Below are 20,657 nucleotides of genomic sequence, written 5' to 3' on the forward strand. Positions count from 1 at the left end.
TTTTGAAAGAGAAAAAAGGGCCAACCCTTTTAGTGTATGGATGAAGTACGCAGATATTTTATCTAAATACTATTAGATAATACTCTGCTACAACTTGTAAATGTATACCCCCGAACCCCCCTAGCATGTTTGGACCTCAATATTTAGGAAATCCTGGGTACGGGCCTTGTTACAAGTAAAGGCCCTTTACTAAAAATGTATCATCTATTAATATCACCTGTCAGTATATGTTTTGTTCATTTTGTAAATATGTATTTAAATATCTATATATCTATCCAACGCAGAAATGGAGATGGCTATCCATGCCTTTATTTCATCCCGGCTTGATTACTGTAATGCTCTGTTCTCCTGCCTCAACAAAACATCAATACACCGGTTACAACAGGTCCAAAACGCTGCAGCCAGATTACTGACTCGGTCCAAAAAAACATGCCATCACTCCGATCCTTTCTGCCCTGCACTGGCTCCCTGTCCATCTCAGAACCCAATTCAAAGTACTGGTCTTCACATATAGAGCTGTCCATGGCCAAGCCCCAGCCTACATCAATGACCTTATCCACCCGCACATCACAACCCGGGCCCTGAGGTCCTCTGAGCAAGGCCTCTTAAGGGTGCCCCGAACCAGGCTAAAGACTAAGGGTGACCGTGCCTTTGAGGCGGTGGCCCCAAGGCTTTGGAACAAACTCCCCCACATAATAAAAACCTCGGCCTCAATAGAGATTTTTAAGGGGCGGTTAAAGACCCACCTCTTCCGACAGGCCTTTGGGTCGTCGGAGGAGGTGAGTTAGTGGCTGTTTTCTTTTTTTATTATTGGTGTTTTGTCGTATGTTTTATCCTATGTATTACCTGCTGCCGTTTTATGCCTTTTATTCTACATTTTATAGTTGTACTGTGAATTGTGTCCTGTGTACTGTACTGTAAAGCACTTTGTACATCCGTGTTGAGAAGGGTGCTATATAAATAAAGTTTTACTTACTTACTATATAGCTATCAATTATCACATTCATTCATTCCTTTTACCTGAGTGGAGTTCCCTGGTTAATGGGGGGAAAACATACATAGAACGTTTTAATTTGCATTATCCAGATACACAATTAACAATCCAACAAATAAATAAATGTAAAAACAATATATGTTACTGTAAATACACGTACTCTAATTGTGTACTTAAAGAGCCTGTGACACCATCCCAACAACTGTTGTGCAATGAAATATTGGGCTACTAGTAATCTCGAACCGTCAGTTTAAAAAAGAAAAAGCAATACCGTTTCGTTAAATATCAATAATTTCGAACATCGCGGGGAAATTCCTTCACTCATTTTGAAGTTTTGGGGGAAGCCGGAAGTGACGTCAATGCGGGAACGCTTCGAGAGCCAAACATGGACAAAGTGTGTGTTGTCATGCGTAGAAATGGTGAATTACTGAGTTTAGGCACGTTAATAACGTTTTAATGAAGTTGACTACAGTATATTCATATGTGTCAGTGCTTTCATGTCAATTCGGCGACATAAACATAGATGATCGTGGTGAAGATGATGATTACATTAGGATTAAAAATCGGGAGTGAGAGCTGCTGAATTTTCTTTTTATATCACGGATGTGATATAAAAACAAATCGATTATTTTTGTGGTTATAAACTCAAATGGATGAAACTACATTTATTAGTGCTTTCATGTCAATTCGGCGAACATATGATACATTAAATGATGAGTGAGGATGATGATTAAAAATCGTTTGTTTGAGCCGGTCTGCATTTACTGATGAGAAAACAAACCGATGCTTTTTGTAGTTGTAGTAGTACACCAACGTGGATTAAACGTGTGGTTTTTTACCACAATGTTGGGGAAATTAATGGATAAAATGCACGGATTATTATTATTATTCCCACTCCGATCGGGACACTAGGTCCACCGTTTCCCCGCAGCGAGGCTCCCCCCGTTGACAGTTTACGTGGGCTGGGTGCAGTGGCGGACTGGCCATCGGGACGAATCCCGATGGGCCGGTACCGAAGTGGGCCGGTCGGATAAGTAACTAGCACATCCCCCATAGGCGGCGCGTGAGGCTCAGGTTTGAGAAGGCTAAATAACTTATTTTACCTGACGCTGCCCGCCTCCGGCGTCTAGAGAAAAGAGATTAACTCAGTGTGCGGAGTTTAAGTCTCTCAAGTCATATTACAGGATAAAGAAAATACAGTTTAAACTGCCGTATGCAGAGAAGACGCCGACGTGTCGCACTTATCATTCATATTACATCATCAATCAGATCATCGATCATATAATATCATAATATATCATATATTTCCTTATCTGAGTCAGCTTCTCCAGCCTCATCTGGCCGTGCAACACTCACAGTGTCACAGACTGGATGCAGAAGTATTATTTAACACATTATGTTGACGAAACACTCGAGACAAATGTAATTAAAGTCAGATCCACGCGTGTCTTAGACGTGAACGCGCTCTCAGCTGGAGAGAGAAACCCTGGCTTGATTTACCGAGTTGATAACCAGCGTCGTAGGACCGCTTAGCGAGATCTCGTTTGTTAGTTTGTTGTTAGTTTGTTACTCAAACATATCCAGGGTCTGTTGAACTGGCTTCGTAGTACAGGGCGCAGGTGGCTAGCAGCGCTAATGTCAAAGACACAGACATTATACATTATATTTGTATTTTACATCCCCCGCTCCCCCCGTTGACAATTTACTAGCGGTACCGAAGTGGGCCGGTCGAGAGTCCCGGGATGATTGTTAGTCCCATTCCCACTGGCTACATGACCATATGATCGCCCATATTGACGCACCTCATTCCTAAACTTCTAACAGATACAACATAAACCGATCCTTCAGCCTCACATGAGCTCTCAGACACGTTCAACATTAACCTGTCATCGCTGTCTGAGCTTGCTGCTGTGTGCGCCGTCGTGCGTTTACATCTGACTGTATATATATAAAGGTTTACATGCAGATGCTGGGATCCTGAACGGTGCAGCTGGAGCGCTGTGCCCGCAATGACGTCACCCATCATTTGGCGGGACTTGAAGAATCCGCGAGAAGATCCAGAAAATTGTCAACATTGAAGGGCAGATTAATGGTTATCAAAGTACAAATATCCAAAATCAGTTCAGTAACGGTTTTCAAGGGGACAATATGTACCCAAATTGATGGGTTTGGATCATGGGGGAAAACCGTGTCACAGGCTCTTTAAGTACAGTTCTTGATGTACTTAATTACATTATCTCTGTATTCAAGTCACATAGAAAGGTGCAGTTATCTTAAATATAAACCGGATTATGATCATGTAGAGCATATTGATGATTTGGTGCATTATATATTTCTAAATCTCTAAATCAAGATCTCAATCGCGAGTACACATGCTGCAGAGCAACTATTTCAAGTATTCTACGTCACAGAGTGGAGCAGAATGCTGGGCATTTAACATGCATTTAAACAGTCCTTCTGCGCCACTTGATGACGTAGTATACTTGCACTGAACAAAAATATAAACGCAACTGTGAAGCTGACAATTGAGCGGCCCAGACCAAGCAAGGAGGCAGAGGCAGCACGTCCCAAATATAACCCGGTGTGGGCATTTATAACAGCATGAACACAATACACACAGCCTCAATCCTGCTGCTGTTCAGGTGGGCACAGCCTGCAGCCACCGGGATCTCACACACACTACCAGCCTCCAGACAGGGCAACAGACCCTAAATACACACACTAATCAGCAATTCGACGCTGGGGGGGGGGGGTGCACCAGGTGCACACAATCAACAGCCACAGACATGGGGGAAGGGGAACGCTTCTATTTCGTATGAGGCTTCGCCCTCTAAGGCTATCGCTATTGGGTAATCCCACTGCACGTGTGCAGCGGGATTACCCAATAGCGATAGCCTTAGAGGGCTGCGCCTATACTCATAGAAGCTGGGTTACAGTACGTAACCTCAGTTTTAACATGAAACCAGGAAACAGAGACAGACAAACTAGTTACATAAATTACATATATTCCCATGCAATGTTTTTAGTGCTATATTACCCGTAACGGAGGCCAGGATCGATGGGCCCAGAGATCACTTCCGTTACAGCAACACTTTTGTTTTTGCTCCCATTTTTCATGAGATGAACTCAAAGATCTAAAACATTTTCTAAATACACAAAATAACCATTTCTCTCAAATATTGTTCACAAATCTGAAAAAATCTGTGATAGTGAGCACTTCTCCTTTGCCGAGATAATCCATCCCACCTCACAGGTGTGGCATATCAAGATGCTGATTGATGGGGACTCGAGTCTGCGACTCGGACTCGAGTCGCACTTAAATCGCACACACAGATACTTCAGACTTGACTTGGACTCGTGACCAAAAGACTTCAGACTCGACTTGGACTCGTGTGTTGGGACTCGTGAACAATCATTGTGTTTTCTATTTTTGGCGTATTAAAGGTGGGGTAGTATGAAGGTAGATATGGTGCAAAATGCGAGAGCGTGAAAACCTGATGTGAGCACTTGCAGAAAGAAAATCTGAGTTTGTGTGCATACATTTACACTTGTATAAAATATCCACGTAACTGTGAACCAAATGTACACACTTGTAAAACATATCCACGTAACTGTGAACCAAATTTGAAGTCACAGAAGAAAAAAAAAAGTTTTGTAGCTTGTAGAAAAAAAATGAACTTGGAGATGAAATGTTCACTTGCAGAAAAATACATATTTTTTAAATATATTTTCCATTACAACTGCAACTTTATTTATTACAACCTCTCAAATCAGTCATTACAACTTGACGAATCTGCTCTGTGGCAGTATAAATCGACGAATCTGCGGTCTTGACTTTTGCTACACTTCTTGCGATAAATGTGTCGCAAAAGTAATTTTCACCTGTAGATGTGGGGGGAGGGAGGGGGGTTGGAGCGAAGGGGCGGGGCTATCAGAAGGACGAGGCTTGGGTCAGTCACAGTCAGGTCGAACCGGATGACAGCGGGGTTCGCTAACGGGTCGTGTCGCTACTAGTCCGCTGACATGGCGCGTCAATCAACGGTAAATTTCGCCCATTACTTGCCCAGTATTACTTTGAATATTATTATTGTGATTGCGGATTAAATCCGCTTTGAAGACCACCGTTTTATATCGTGCAGTTTAGCGGCGAAATAACGTCAGTCAGCCAGCTAACGCTAGCTTTGTTGAGTTTATGCTAGCTAAACAAGTAGTGGTTGTAGTCTATACAGCAGTAATTCATATATTAGCCTACTGCTTTGGCACTAACGGTTGATAACCGTTTATGAAAATAAAACCAATTGAACTGTACTGAAATAATGACAAGTTTTATAATTGTCTTGGGCTCCTGCTGTGTTTTTAAAGCCTTTGTAAATTATCCATGCTATTTCCTACAAGCTACAAAACATTTTTTTTTCTTCTGTGACTTCAAATTTGGTTCACAGTTACGTGGATATTTTATACAAGTGTACATTTGGTTCACAGTTATGTGGATATTGTGTAAATGTAAGCACACAAACTCAGATTTTTTTTCTGCAAGTGCTCACATCAGGTTTTCACGCTCTCGCATTTTGCACCATATCTACCTTCATAGGGTAGGTACATTTGAGAGAAACCGGCTCGAGATCGCTAGAATTTGAAAATACACAACCGGAGATAATCTGCTAGAGGCTGCTACTTCCTTATAGAGCCCGCCTCCTCCAACACACACGAACGCGCACATGACCAATGAGGGCACGAGAGAAATGTGTGCCCAGATGGAAGGCTGACAGGCAGGCAGGCCATCCAGTTACATTAGCCGGGCTCATTACGCAGACGTGCGCGCCTCTGTTACTACCTCGTAGTAACACAATAGCGACCGGCGGCACACCTGCGGCTGTACCGCTTGTAATTAGGTTCAACTACAACAACTTCGAACAAAACGCCGGCGGCACCAACAAAAGGAGCGCACACTGCAAAGTCTGCAATATCAAAATCAAGGATGCTGGCGCAACAACGTCAAATTTCATCAGGCACTTGAAAACTCACCCGGAGAGGTCAGTCACATTAACGCATGGACGGTTAGCAAACATGTTTAGCTCAGCATCAGCTATGTAATGTTAACTTAGCTTGCTACTAGCTTTGTAACTGAATATTTGAAAAGATTAGTGAATTGCTTGTCACACTTGTTTGAGTTGAGTGGTGTTGACATCCAACTCTTGACATGACATAAAAAAGGTCGGTAACGTTAATCATTACCCGCTTTTAAGTACTTTTAACAGTTTCCCTGCGGGGGATTAATAAAGTATTTGTGATACTGATTTCTGATTCTGAAGTGTTTTGCTTATAAGTTGTTTGCATTTGTTACGGTAGAGCGAAGGAAGCAGGTAGGACCCAAATGCAGATTAAAGTAAAAATAATTCCTTTATTTCAAGGCTATATACACATACAGGCAGAACAGAACACTCACCGAGGACAAGCCAAATCACAAGACGAACCAACACTCAACACTGGGAGACAGGGGAATTTAAACGCAGGGTAACTAGACACAGGTGGGAACAATCAGGGGTGGGGCTGAAACTGAAGAGCACAGGAGACACACAAGGAGTGACAGGTGAAAACAATCAGGAAATTAGACACACCAGGGAAACTAACGACAGGAGGAAAAACACAGGGAAAAGGACCAGACAATATACCAAGAGGAAAACATGACGGGGAGAACAGCAAAACACCCAAACCAAGACATAGAAAACGTGACATAACACAATAATCGTAACAGCATTTAGCTAAAGTGTGATGTTTTTCCTCATATTGCATTGCAATAGCCTGTTTAAAGTGATCATATAACAAACAACTAATCAGTACTGATACTGTATGCTAATAGATATAGGAGTGATAATAACACAGTAAATGCTTTGAACTTCTTAGATATAGCTGTGCAGTATTCTTAACAGACTGGATAGCAGCAGACAATAGAAGGCTTATTACAACCAGAAGAGACATGAGACTTTTATTCGTTAGAGACTTGAGACTTGACTTGGACTCGTGACCAAAGACTTGAGACTTGATCAAGTCTCACCCCACAAAGACTTGAGACTTGACTTGGACTCGTGACCAAAGACTTGAGACTTGACTTGGACTTGCAAAAAAAGACTTGTGAACATCTCTGCTGATTAGACAGCATGATTATTGCACAGGTGTGCCTTAGGCTGGCCACAATAAAAGGCCACTCTGAAACGTGCATTTTTGCTTTATTGGGGGGGTCTGGGGGGGTTCGAAAACCAGTCAGTATCTGGTGTGAGGGCTAGGGTTAGGGTTAGGGTAATGTTGTGAATCGAGTGGCCTGTGTTCGTCGTCCATAACATACGCCTGCCCATACCATAACCCAGTGGTTCTCAAATGTTTTCTGTCAGGCCCCCCCTTTGGAGAAAAAAAAAAGTTGGGCCCCCCCAACACACATAGTCAGGCTCAGTGGCGGCGCCAGAGACTTCTTTTGGGGGTGCTGTGGGGTAGCTTGACATTTCATAGAGGGTGCTCAAACATTTAGGGTTTCCCATTAATGTACCGGGCGCTACAGTGGAATTTTCTACTGCAACACTCCCCACACGCATATACACAGTGTTCCCGCAACTGTTACAACGAAGGCTCGATAATCAGCTCACGGCATATAGGTGTAAGCAGGGGTCAAGTGCTATTTGTATAGGTGGTGTGTGGACCTCACATAGTGGGGTAATAGTGGGGCCATAGTGGGGGCAAGCTCCCCCGGGAAGATTTATTTGTAAATATTGAAGTTAAATGCATTAATCTGGTGCACTTTGAGAGCAAAATGAAGAGACCTATGGATACATCTCTCAACACCCATATGAAACAGAACTGTAAACAGATTTACTTTTTCTTTATGGATATTTTACAAATCACCCTTTTAAACTTTATTCTTGTTTCGCTGTCATATAGTATTTCATAGCTGTTTTTCATTTATTCTCTTATTTTTTTATAACTATAACGATCATATAAATGTGTGCCTCGGACATAATTGTTTACATTAATGGTGACCAAAACGTTTGAGACCCACAAATTATGATTTTTTTTTTTTCCTCCTGGTCTCTCGCGCCCCCCCCTGGCATGCCTCTGCGCCCCCCAGGGGAAATGGTTATTTTGTGTATAGAAAATGTTTTAGATCTTTGAGTTCATCTCATGAAAAATGGGAGCAAAAACAAAAGTGTTGCGTTTATATTTTTGTTCAGTGTAAAATAGTTGCTCTGCAGCAGTTTTACTCGCGATTGAGAAACGGCCTGTGTCCGGAGGGACCCTGAACGCCTCTCGGTGCGGCAGACAGTGGTGTCTCGTGCTGCTGCTGCTCTCATTGGTCAAACTGCCGCTGACGTTCCCGGAAAAATCGCTAACCGGAAAGGAAGGCCAGAGCCTCAGAAGAAGAAGAAGACAGCCGTCTCCGATGAGACCAACGAAAGAAGAAAAAGTACTGTAAGTCAAATAACTTAAACATATATAATATGTCTGTGAATAGGGACATTGACCGCATGTTGGACTTTCTTTTCGAAGAGCTGTTAACCGTATTTGGACACGCTTTGTCTCATTTTGGTCAATCGATCAGCCAAGTCCGGGTTCAGCCGAAATGTCCATCAGACAGGATCCACAGAGTGCCTATCCCTGTGAGACCACATCATATGTCAAATAAGCATTGACACACAACGTACTTAGAGGCATAAGACATATGTATCTGCCAGAAGCAGACACAATTACAAGTCTGAGTCCTCCAGTTTGTCCAACGTCATAAAGCAGACGACGTGGGGCCGAGAAAAAGGAAAGTTGTCTAATGACGTTTGCGCTGCTAACCTAGCTAACACCATCAGTAGCCAGTATTCGTTTCCCAGAGTTAAGCATTATTGTTTTGTCGGCAATTCACGCTAGGAAGCTAGTGCTAATGCTAAGAAACTGCCAATGTCAATACTGACGTTAGCTCGTCGACGTTAGTTAGTAAGTTGTTGGCAAACTGCTTAGCACAACTGACGTTATACATGCTAGTCAGTTGTATGCTATCCAAGTTATTGAGGGGCGCTTTAATTTGACCAGCTGTCATAGCTAACGATAAGCTAGATGGACAAACACATTTTGGTTAGCTTAATATTTTTTTAACATACAACGGTATTCAAACTACGTGCTAAATTAGCTTATCACTCTGCTAAGCTAGTGTTGACCACCCAGAGTAAATATTTGTAATTTACTTGCTTTTTACTTTTAGATGCAATTTAACTATGAAATACATATTTCACCTTTGCTATGATTCCTCTTAGCCCGCCGTCACAGATAACTGTCAAACTACTTGTTTTATTCAAGTAGATCTACAAAATAAATAAATAGATAAACTGCCTTTAACCCTATTTTGAAAGTATGTTATGGTTGAAATGTCTAATGGATTTATAGCATGCACAATTAGCTTTGCAGCTTTAACTGGGGTTAAAAGCCGGTTCACAGTTCCTCACACTCAGGTCAGTCAATACAAAATAAAGTCATTAAAATGTCATTATTGCTGACACCATTTGTTATTGTGCCAGTTAACATTGTTGAGATTATGAGTGTGCAGTTCTCCATGCATTTAAAAGCAAATGCATGTAAAATGCCTATATCTCCGTACTAGCTCCTCCTTATGGCTGAATAAGGGAAACAACGTTCGGACCTTTGAGACACTAGGGATTTGCAGGTACTTGCTTGAGTTCTTGTTTCGTTTATTGCGTATGGACCTTGTTCTCTTAAAGTGGAGACACATCTTGACTAAAAGGACTGTTCATTTCTCCACCATGTTTGCTGTGATTTCCTACTTGCCTTGCTAAATGCCAGTGATGAGTATGTTGGCTTTTCCTGTTATATCCCCAGTTTCCCTGTGACTGTTTCCAAAGCCATTCTTTCTTAGAAACCTGAACTGTTGTATAGCTTACCTTGGATCAAGAGCATTTCCTGTTTCGTTATAGACAGTTCTGCTTTTGTGTCTTTGTTGTATATGAATGTGATTTGCCAATAATGTGTAGGTTATGAATATACAGTTTCACTACATAGAAAGTTGCTACTTCCTTGCCAGAGTCTGACTATTAGGCATAATAGACAAAAGGAGGATGGCGATGCAGCCCCTCATATCAGACACCAACAGTTCTTCCAGGACCCCACCCTTTAAGTGAGCAGCACTGCACAAGTCCCTGCTTGTATTGTTAAAACTGGTATAGTGGCCCCAGCCAGTTTGTTTGACTACTATTTAAATAGATGTGTCACTGAGGGAAGTTTTTGACAATACACGTTGGCACACTGTGATGTTACTTCAAATGAAATGCATTTTGTCTTTAAATAGTTATGTTCCCTTGCGAATAACTTATTCTCTTATATGTTTTTTTTTAATTGCATGGCCTGCACTGGAGAAAAAAAAACGTTTGAACTTGCATGTTCACGCTAAGGATGAAGAGATTAGAATCCAAACTTTCTATCAATATCTAAAACTACACAAAATACAATACAAATGCTCCTCTTTACTTAGAAACAGGGAGTCATAAGAACATGTTGGGAAACTGTACACAGAATCTCTGACCATATAGTTTTATAGGCTTTTATCTGCTACTGAGAATTATCGATTTGCTTTATTACTGGCATTAATGAGTCATATCACTGTCAGTATGCTTTCAGTTCTTTTGACTGAGCAGTGAACAGAAATAAGTCATATGAATTGTATCTGTACTTTGTTTTGTACCGGTTTTGCATTTAAATATAACGTCAAAATAGAATTAGGTATTGAATTGGTGCACACATTGTTCTGTACGCAGGTGTTCAAAGTCAAAGCACTTGCAGAGCATACAGGAGGTCACGATGAATATTTCACAGATTCTCCTTCACGTTCGCGCCCCCCCCCCCCCTTTCCCTGACCCATGTGCCACAGTCTCTCTGTGACCCACTTTGCGGCAGAGGTCTTCAGAGCCCATTAGGGATGCCATCAAGGCATCCGTCATCGCAGGCTGCTGAAGATGTGAGCAGGTCTGTCTCAGAGCAACAAAGAGCCTTTTCATTGCAAGCTACACGGCCACTTCTACCTTTTACATTCTGTGCATAGATGTTACTCTGTCAACGCTCTGTGTCTTATCCAAACCTTCTATACATGTCGTTTTCCTTAGTCTACCAAATTAACAATTTCATACAAAGGCTTTCTCTTTTGCACGAGAAACGTGCATGCATGGAGGACATTTTCGAGTTGATCTAAAGCTGAATTACAGCAAGTTTTTCCGCACACACTCTGTTCAAGATAATCCGAGGATAAGCAATTGGGTTCCATTTTGCGCTTTTGCTTGTCAGTCTCTTTTGCCAAACGCATTTCGGCCCTCAGTACAGCTTGTCTCTCTCCGGTCAGGAATGTGAACAGGTGACGGCTCATCTCTGCTGCTTGCTATCAAATGAGTTCAGACGCTCCGTTTGACCCAGTGAACGGAGCGTCTTTATTCCGACTCTGCTGCCTGCTTTGAAGGATTCCCCCTGCTCTTTCAGCCCCGTGTGATTGTGTCAGTCTGTTGGTTAGAGTCCACTGTGGCCTCAAGTGCACTGCTGACGATGAAGTCTGATGTGTTTGCAGGTTTACTTCCATGCAGCCTCTTTAAAATCTATATCAAAAGTAAACAGATTTGGTAGCATGCTGAAATTACAGACTATTTCTTTAACATGTGTAAAGCCATATTTTGTAAATCTGAGTAAAAGGGGAACACTGCAAAATACCTGGTCTTTTTTCTAAAATGAAACTAACGCTGCCAAACATAATGGCAGAAATGTGTTCCTATAATGAACAACGCAGCACGGTTGGTACACTCCATCAAACACTCAGAAGTGGCATGCTTCATTTGACTGAGTCATGGTCTGTCACATGCTGAAGCTTAAGTCTGGCTCAGCACCGAGCTGAGATAAGGCCTCGCACAACCAAACTCTAAAGACTATCAGCACTGACGTCTTACTTTAGCGCTCCACATTTCCCTTTTCATTCAGCAAAGGTCTAACCTACTTTTCTTCAGTGTGCTTTTCTGCCCGAAGTTGGGTCAGTGACAAAGCTCAGGTTATGCCAAGTTTTAACGTGCTCAGCAGTAAAATGTCTTCTGCAATCTTCACTTCCTGCTTTGAGCGGAGTTGTGTTTCCTGTCCTTTGACCAAGCAGAAGCTGGCTGACCTCATGTGTATCCCTCCACTGCAAAAACAGATTAGGCAAGGTTTCATAAACGCAAATAGGCTCAAGTGAAGGGAGAAATCGTTGGCTCATTGCTATTGTCTCTGAATGCTGTTATCACGTAAAGTGTGTGGAGAGGTTGAGCTGCATTTGGCTGGATTAAATACTTTAAGTAAACCTCTGTGTTAGGCTATTGGTCTTTATAGCTATATTTCTGTTGGTAAACTCTCTATTTACAACAAGACTGTCCAAATACAGTTTACATTTACTAATACAACTTGAATCCATGACAAACAAGATGTGGTCACTGAAAGTTGCAGCGTTGAAAGTAATCTATTTTTGACTTGATAGTCATTACATGGAAACAGCCACAAAGATGTTCACACTATAAAGTCATACCTTTAACGTTGGCCTGATATCTCTGAAGACATGACTCACGGGAAGATATGTTTTAACTGTATGCTGGAAAGCACTCTAATGTCCTGCTATAACTGTTTGCTCCATTGAGTCACTCCAGTCTCTCAGTCCAAGGTGATTCAATGTCTTGTTTTGTGAATCCAAAAACAAAAGATGTATGTTAAGTATGAAATGTAACCGAAAGTAATGAGAAATATCCATATTTCAGAGGGTTTTGGGCAACTTCTGTTATTTGAATTACAAAAAATACTTGAAGGATTCATCTAATATCAATATATGAAGTGTGTACATTTATTTCTCAAATCTTTTCTGAAGTAAAGCCAAATCATGTGTTGTGTAGTGAACCATATACATGTGGGACGGAGCATGAGAGGAAACATGTGTTCTCCTCCAGCACTTGTTTACACTAAACATGGTTCAATGATCAACTCTTTATCCAGAGGCCCCGCCCACTGTTTCTGTGTCAACAACTTCAACTCTATAATTGTCAGCTGGTAATCTTGGCTAAACAAAATAATAAAAAAATAAAGATAGATCAGATAGTGTTTGAATGATCTCTTTTTGGAACAAAGAATTCCTCTCTGTTGAATTGTTTAGATGAAACACTGATTATAACATTCAGCAGACATCCTGTGTTTGTTTTCATGGAAAGCCTTTGTTCTGTTTAGAGCAAACTTTAACATACTGAATATGTTTTCCAGCTCCCACTGGTGAGGTCTCCTCTTCCTCCGGCTCATCTACCTGCCTGACCGAACTCCCCCCCCCCCCCGTCTGTCTCAGCCTCATCTACCCCCTGCACCGACCCAGGCCTCGAGTCAACCAGACCTCCTCCCGACTTCTTCTCCTTTCTCCTGATTAAGAGAACTGCGCTATGGCAGGGCGAGGCGGACCAGCACGGACCAACGGCACCGCAGCGAGCAACAAGATCTGCCAGTTTAAGCTGGTGCTGCTGGGGGAGTCCGCGGTGGGGAAGTCCAGCTTGGTGCTGCGCTTTGTCAAGGGCCAGTTCCACGAGTACCAGGAGAGCACCATCGGAGGTGAGGGTCCTGGTTGTTCCCATGATTATCTCTGCTGTCTAATGCTTTAAAGGTCACCTATTAGTGATGGGAATTTGAAAGCAAATGTATATTCGAATATATATTTTTTTACCCAAACAAATACATACATGTTCAAATAAGTGTAGAAACCAAGTCGAATTTGTCAAATGCATTGAACTGGTGATCACAGTTTGACAGCTATAGGCCTACAGCTTTCATGTGTGGAGGCGATTCACAATCAGGCCAGCTGTAGAGAAGAGCCTCTCAGCTGGAACGGAGGCGGGTATAGCAAGGTATAGCATATATATAAGTTTAATTTGGCATAGTTTGACCTCTACACCGCACTCACTAACCTGGTCGAAATATTTCCACACATTACTCCTTTTTGACGCCATGTCTGTTGTGTAGGACTCTTCTTGGAGTGTAAATAATTACCGTACTATGACTGGTAAAATATGTTGAATACCGGCAAAAATCTCTCCAGTCAAAATGTCTATGTACTTTGCCGCCACACACGGTTGCCAAGCAGCGCTTATTGTTGTTTAGGCTGGCCACTCGTGTGTTGCTAGTGTTGACAGGGGGCGGGGGAGCACGCTCATGAACCTCGCAATGGCTGCGGAGCGCATTTGCGCCACATTTGGGCCTAAGATGAGGTTTAAGTCTGCGTGATCTGCGTGTAGGGAGGGGCAGCAGCCATATCATTGGCTAGAACTAGCTCGATCTGATGGATTTGGACATAAACACGAGTGAAGTATAACCTGACGCGAGAGAGAGAGATCAGCACCTGCAGCGCTGCCCGCTGTGAGGGACCGGTGAGCGGAGCAAAACACACCTTTAGACGTCAACTAACACATTTAGCTACGGCACTGTCGTATATATATATACATTGAATTATTCAATTTGATAATATGTAATAAACTTAGGCAACCCTCCCAAAAAAAAAAAAAAGTTATAAAAATATTCATAATTCATATTCGAATTAGGGCTGTCAGTCAATTAAAATATTTAATCGCATGATTGTCCATAGTTAATCGCGATTAATTTGCGATTAATCGCGATTAACTATGGACAATCATGCGATTAATCGCACATTTTTTATCTGTTCTAAATGTACCTTAGAGGAATATTTTTCAAGTTTTTAATACTCTTATCAACATATGAGTGGACAAATATGCTTTATGCTAATGTTTGTTATCATTTGAACAATGACAAATATTCTCATGAATATTAAACACAACAACCTCTGAACATTACAAATATTCGCCTCAATTCAACCTGGAACCTACTAATTCGAATACCTGAATAATTTCGAATATTCGATTAATCGTTCCCATCCCTATCACCTATTATGCAAATTCCACTTTTCCATGTCTTTTCTACATCAACATGTGTCCCCTCTGTGTAAAGACATTCTGAACATTTCAGGAAAAAAGATTCGCTTACTTTTTGTCCTCGTCTGAAAAGGAGCTGATCAGATTTTGGCCACTTTATGATGTCATAACGATGTTTTGGCTTGTGTAACCATTAGGCAATCACCAACCAAGGTAACCCCCCACACACACCTAGAGCACCATTGTGTTCTTTTTAACCAAATATCTCTGAGGGGTGTGGGGAGGGGCTCCTTATTTTCATCTGAAGTAAAAGACAGAGAATCAGCACTTTTGAAATAGGGCTGAAACAGAGGGGTTTATGGGTAATGCTGCAATGCACGATCTGTTTGGTATTTGGAGCCAAACACTTCAGAGACATGTTTTGTATGTATCTGAGACCTATAAGATATTGATGAAAAACAGTATAAGAGGGGACCTTTAAGAAAACACAACTGTACATTCCTTTAGATGTAAATCACAGCTCGGAGGGATTCAAGTATATAATCAATTACATTGCAGAACTTGCTCTGCATTTTCACACCAAAGTAGTGAGGAGTCATTACACAATTGTAATTTAAGTACCCTTGTCATAAATGATCATGTGGCTGAACAGAATCTCCATTTTGAACATGTCCATAAGATGAATGCTGAAGCAGTGAAAACATGTCTCTGCCAGCTCCGAGCAGCTGCTCCATGTGTTCTGTTGTCAGAGCGCTGCAGGAGTGGCAGAACCAGTTATGTGTCAGATCACCTGACTATATTGTGTTGACAATAGAAGCTTGACCTGGACAGAACAACTCTTTAGATTGTCTTCTGGAAACAGCAGTTCCTTGGTAGCAGAGGAGTGAGGTTACTTGAAACAGGAAGGAATTGAGAAAACAATAGGGGTTTCCTGGATCTCCTGTAGCACAGCGGAGCTGGTTTCAAACAAGAGAATGATAATGTGTCCGTAGCTTTGACATTTTGCAAAGTTAGGGAGTTAAATGACTGGGATAGCTTGAGGGCTACATAGGCACACTTTTAACTTGGCTGTTCAGTGCAAATCCTCCAGCTGGAAAAAGCACAGGGACAGGTTTCCACTGGAGCGGCTGACTTCTGAAACGTGGCTTCATTATTTCATTAAAGCTAGGGAAGGTGCTTTATTTTTGGCGTCATTGGGCAAAAACAACATTTTCTCTCCATTTCTGAAATGCTTAGCCGATATTGTCAGACTTTATTTGTTAAGACTTTCTCTTTTGTCACTTGCTTTGCTGTGTGGACAGTTGTTGCTAATGCATGAATAGTATCTTCTCTGTGCTTTCACCATCAGAAAGTCCTGCTGATGCGGCTTTGTAGAAAACCCACTCGGAGCGTTTTCCTCCCGAAACGACCTGTGATTGGCCAAAGTCTTCAGTCACAGGCTAGACCTTCTACAAACTGAAAACCAAACAAAGACCATCGGCAGAAGTTTTCTTCTACATCCCTAGAATTACAATATGCTGAAAGGCTATTATTTACTCACATCTTTGATTCTTTCCCTCTGGCCTTAACACTGACTCTAAGGGTCTGAACACAACCTTTAAAACACTAAGAAATTGAATTGTTGAATAAAGAAATTGCTTGGATATTGAATACCTAGTCGATAAGGCCGCAAGAAACATATTTGTTGAGCCCAATATGATGTCTTCAGTTTGCTTGTTGTAGGAACAACAGTCTAAAGCTTTGTGTTGATGTAAAACAGAGAAAAGCAGCAAGTGGACGAGCGGGAACTTGTTTCTTCTTTAAACATTTGATGAATGGACTCATTGTCCGTCTAAATCGTAAACGTTATCTGGGAACATGTGGCGTTCACTATCTGGTGTAATGCTGTAAGGTCAGTTATATGTCATATAGAAACGGAACTTCTTTTGGTGTCAACTCTTTTTAATGTTGCGTTAAAAACAACCTTTATTTTCCATGTTTCCTTCATCCTATGAGTAATGTGGCTGGAGGATGTGGGGACAGGATGCTCAGTGCTTGCACACACCGAAGACTTACGAGTCAGCATGTTTTATACTGAATCCTGTGGTCAGCTGAATGCATGGTCAAAGATTACAAAGCTTTAAAGTATGTACAAGTTAGTGCTCAGGTTTCCTCTGTCAAGTGACAGGCTCCTGACTCAGCGAGGTGTATGCAGTCGTACCAGCTTGTTGTGTGACACAGTATGTGTTTACTACACATTTTCTCTTTTTTTTAATTTCCATGACACTATTCGTGTATTTCCCCGACAGTTTTTCTGACCTGTTTCCTACTTTTTGCTAATTCTCAGGGGCTTAGTTAGTCAGGACTTTCATGCCCATTTGTAACTGATAGAAACATTGCACCACTGCCTACCAGAGACTATTCCGCTAACAGTCAACTCAACAAAATAGCTTCCAACAAACAAAGTAACTTACAGTAGCCATCCCAAGGTAGCTGAACAACAAAAGTCAAATATATTGTGGAAACTCTCCCGTGCAAAAAGCCCTCATTAATGGGGGAAAAGAAGGTGCAGGGGGAGAGTCATGCAAAACATTCTTTAAGTTGGAAAGAGACCAACAGTAATAACACGGGAAAGCGGAAGCGAGGGGAAAGTTATGATTCCTTTTTTTTCCCCTTTTTTTAAATGTATCACTCCAGTGAGTGATCAATCTTTTCTGTGAGTTTCTGCTCTTATATTCTTTATGACTTTCTTTCCAGCTGCCTTCCTCACACAGACGGTATGTTTGGATGACACAACAGTGAAGTTTGAGATCTGGGACACTGCCGGACAGGAGCGGTATCACAGCTTGGCGCCCATGTACTACAGGGGAGCCCAGGCCGCCATCGTGGTCTACGACATCACCAACACAGTAAGTTGCTTTTAAGGTGTCTTTTGTTTGCCGACCCTCGTCTTCCAGTTTGGGTTGATGATCCAAGTTTCTTTAGCTACAGTGTAGACATGGCAATGAAACGCGTCACAGGCTCCTCCAGCAGTGCAACATGAATATATATAGGACATAAAATAGTGCAAGAGAATTCCTCGACTAACGACGGCTACAGACCTTCGCCCTTTTAACTCTTACAGTCAAATGTGACTTTTAAAAACATCAGGGATTTACATTTTAAAGGAGCAATGTCTAATTGTTGTTTTGTTGTTTTAAAGGATACATTCACACGTGCACAAAGAACTGGGTGAAGGAGCTCCAGCGACAAGCCAGCCCGAACATTGTGATCGCACTGGCAGGAAACAAAGCCGACCTGGCCAACAAGAGAGCCATAGATTTCCAGGTAAACAAGGATTTTGCTGTCTGATAATGACGTTTACAATACATTCATTACATGTTTTAATTAATAAATAAATGCTGTATATTTGTCCGTGTTCCATTTATATTTTAGGAAGCACAATCATATGCAGATGACAACAGTTTGCTCTTCATGGAAACTTCCGCCAAGACTGCTATGAATGTCAATGAGATTTTTATGGCTATAGGTAAGTGCTCCTCAGAACTAACAAGGCAACATTGATCATGATCATCAGTTACCGTTGAACCTACAAAGATTATTGAGAGGAGTATCTCCTATATCTGTGCAGATATTCATATTCTACCAACTAAAAAGCGAGATTACTCTAAACATGAAATGAATATTGAGATTAAAATCAGGTTGTGTGCTCATTCCAACATGAAATGGTTCAAACATGGGAATTAGCTTTACAATACAGTGAATATAATACATTTGGATTTGAACTGAGGGACTAATAAAACGGGGAATCAAATATTGAATGACGTCATCTCTAGAAAATGGTTTCGGTCATTTCTGATGTTTTAACGAGAAAGCTATCAGGAACATAATTGGAAGAATAATCTAAATGGACAATAGTCATTTGGTGCTCTGCCATGTTGCCTTTATGCAAGTTCTAATTGATTGTACTCCAAACAGCCAAGAAGCTTCCTAAGAACGAGCCTCAGGGTGGAGCGGGGGCCGGCGGGCGGGCCCGAGGCGGCGTGGACCTGCAGGAAGCTGCACCGCAGGGCAGGAGTGGCCAGTGCTGTGGGGGCGGGAACTAACCAACACAACCAATCAACAGCTTCGATCAACCAGACCAGAGATTAGCCAGCTGTCAAACAATGTCCCAATGGTCGAACCACTCCACGGTCGGACCAACCACCCAATGAGCAACACGGCACCAATTAACTGTTAGGCAAACGAGTCCACCGGCCAGTAACCTGCCAGACCCCTCTGGCGGTTGAACCAAGAAAACAACCCACAGGCCCATTTGCAGAATCATGTTTTAACCCCAGGACTTGCCAATCTATGACCTCTCGATCGATGATGGACACTTGACGTCACCTTTAAGGGGAAAAAAACAAAACATCCCAATCATGGATGAAGAAAAAAAAAAACGCCATCTTGCTCACCTTTTGTTTCTTATTTGTGTAGAAGATAAAAAAGAAAGCAACAGGAATGAATATAAACCGGCTCATTGGCCCCGTCCTTTCTCTTCTGCTTCCCCATGCTCCATAACGTTCTTAAGTGTTTCCATCATGGTCTTATGACACTGCTCAGACCTCCAGGTGCATGCAGCAGCCCTTCACTTTTCTGTCTTGTTCCTGGTCATCTTCCTAGAGAAGAAGAAGAGAGAAGATGGAGAACAGGAATGGACAGATAATTCCTTCTTGATAAAGATGTGTAGATTGAATTATTACATTGTTATTATTATTATTATTACTTCCACTTCTTATGACACAGGCTGTTCAGTTTGATTTGAAAGCCTTTATGGTCTTACAATCATCCATCTTTGTTATCAAACAATAAACAGTAAATAGTACTTTATTAACATCGTCACCCATAAGTAATGTTAGCATTAATGTAATGTTTTTGAATCATGAGCGTAAAATGACAAATACATAAAGCAAGATTTGTTTTCTTGACCAAAATCACAACTGTGTGTTGACTACATTGCTGTATTTGTATCAGACTTTTCAAGTTTATAATCAATCAGTAGTTATCGTCAAAACAATATGTTCCCAATCTCTACATGATTAACTTTAATTATTTTGTGATGGATTTTTTTACGTGTTAATTTTGTTTTCTTCTGAAATCTATGGTATTAAATGCACTGGTTCTGTCTCATCATCTTGTGTATTGAGATGTTATCGTCAGCTGTATTCCCTTTTCTTTTCTGTCTTTATTTTTACTCTTCATATCAAGGGAGGGGTTGCTTTCAACTTTACTGTCATCCTGTAATGGCATCAACAATTGGCACAACAGTACCTGCGCAGCAGCCACTGCTGTGAGGTGGGTGGGGGGGATAATGGGGAGGGTGGGTAATGAGTAAAGAAACAAGAACAAATATGTAATTTTACCAATAAACAAGGGCAGGGTATAATTTCTGTATGCCTGTTTAATCATTTCATCATAACCAATCATTGATGACTCAGTCGTTTTTATAGCTGCCAACCTCCAGTGGGACATTATGTTAACTTTTAAAACTGGGTTGTAGTTCTGACTTCAGTTTTCTTTAATATAACACTTTTTACTTATAGATTTTTCAGTGTGAAACCATTGAACAACATTCATAAATACAACTGACTTGTGTCCAGAAACTACTTTACCCACAATCACTGCAATCAAATCATGTTGTTTTCAGGTGCACTTTAGATGCATAAACAACCACGAAGAAT

At 41.5% G+C, this 20,657-nt stretch overlaps 1 protein-coding gene across 1 annotated transcript; it reads left to right on the forward strand.

Annotated features, from left to right (window-relative positions):
• Positions 1 to 8,345: 8,345 nt before the first annotated feature.
• On the forward strand, positions 8,346 to 20,109 carry rab5c (RAB5C, member RAS oncogene family). Its single transcript, XM_034089296.2, is given in 7 exon segments — positions 8,346 to 8,447; positions 13,289 to 13,624; positions 17,692 to 17,843; positions 18,137 to 18,154; positions 18,157 to 18,261; positions 18,370 to 18,463; positions 18,913 to 20,109. Coding segments are annotated over 6 exon segments (663 nt in total). The 5' UTR covers positions 8,346 to 8,447; positions 13,289 to 13,458; the 3' UTR covers positions 19,041 to 20,109.
• The last annotated feature ends 548 nt before the right edge of the window (positions 20,110 to 20,657 follow it).

Source organism: Pseudochaenichthys georgianus, chromosome 8, assembly GCF_902827115.2.
Source record: "Pseudochaenichthys georgianus chromosome 8, fPseGeo1.2, whole genome shotgun sequence".
Classification (NCBI taxonomy): Eukaryota; Metazoa; Chordata; class Actinopteri; order Perciformes; family Channichthyidae; genus Pseudochaenichthys; species Pseudochaenichthys georgianus.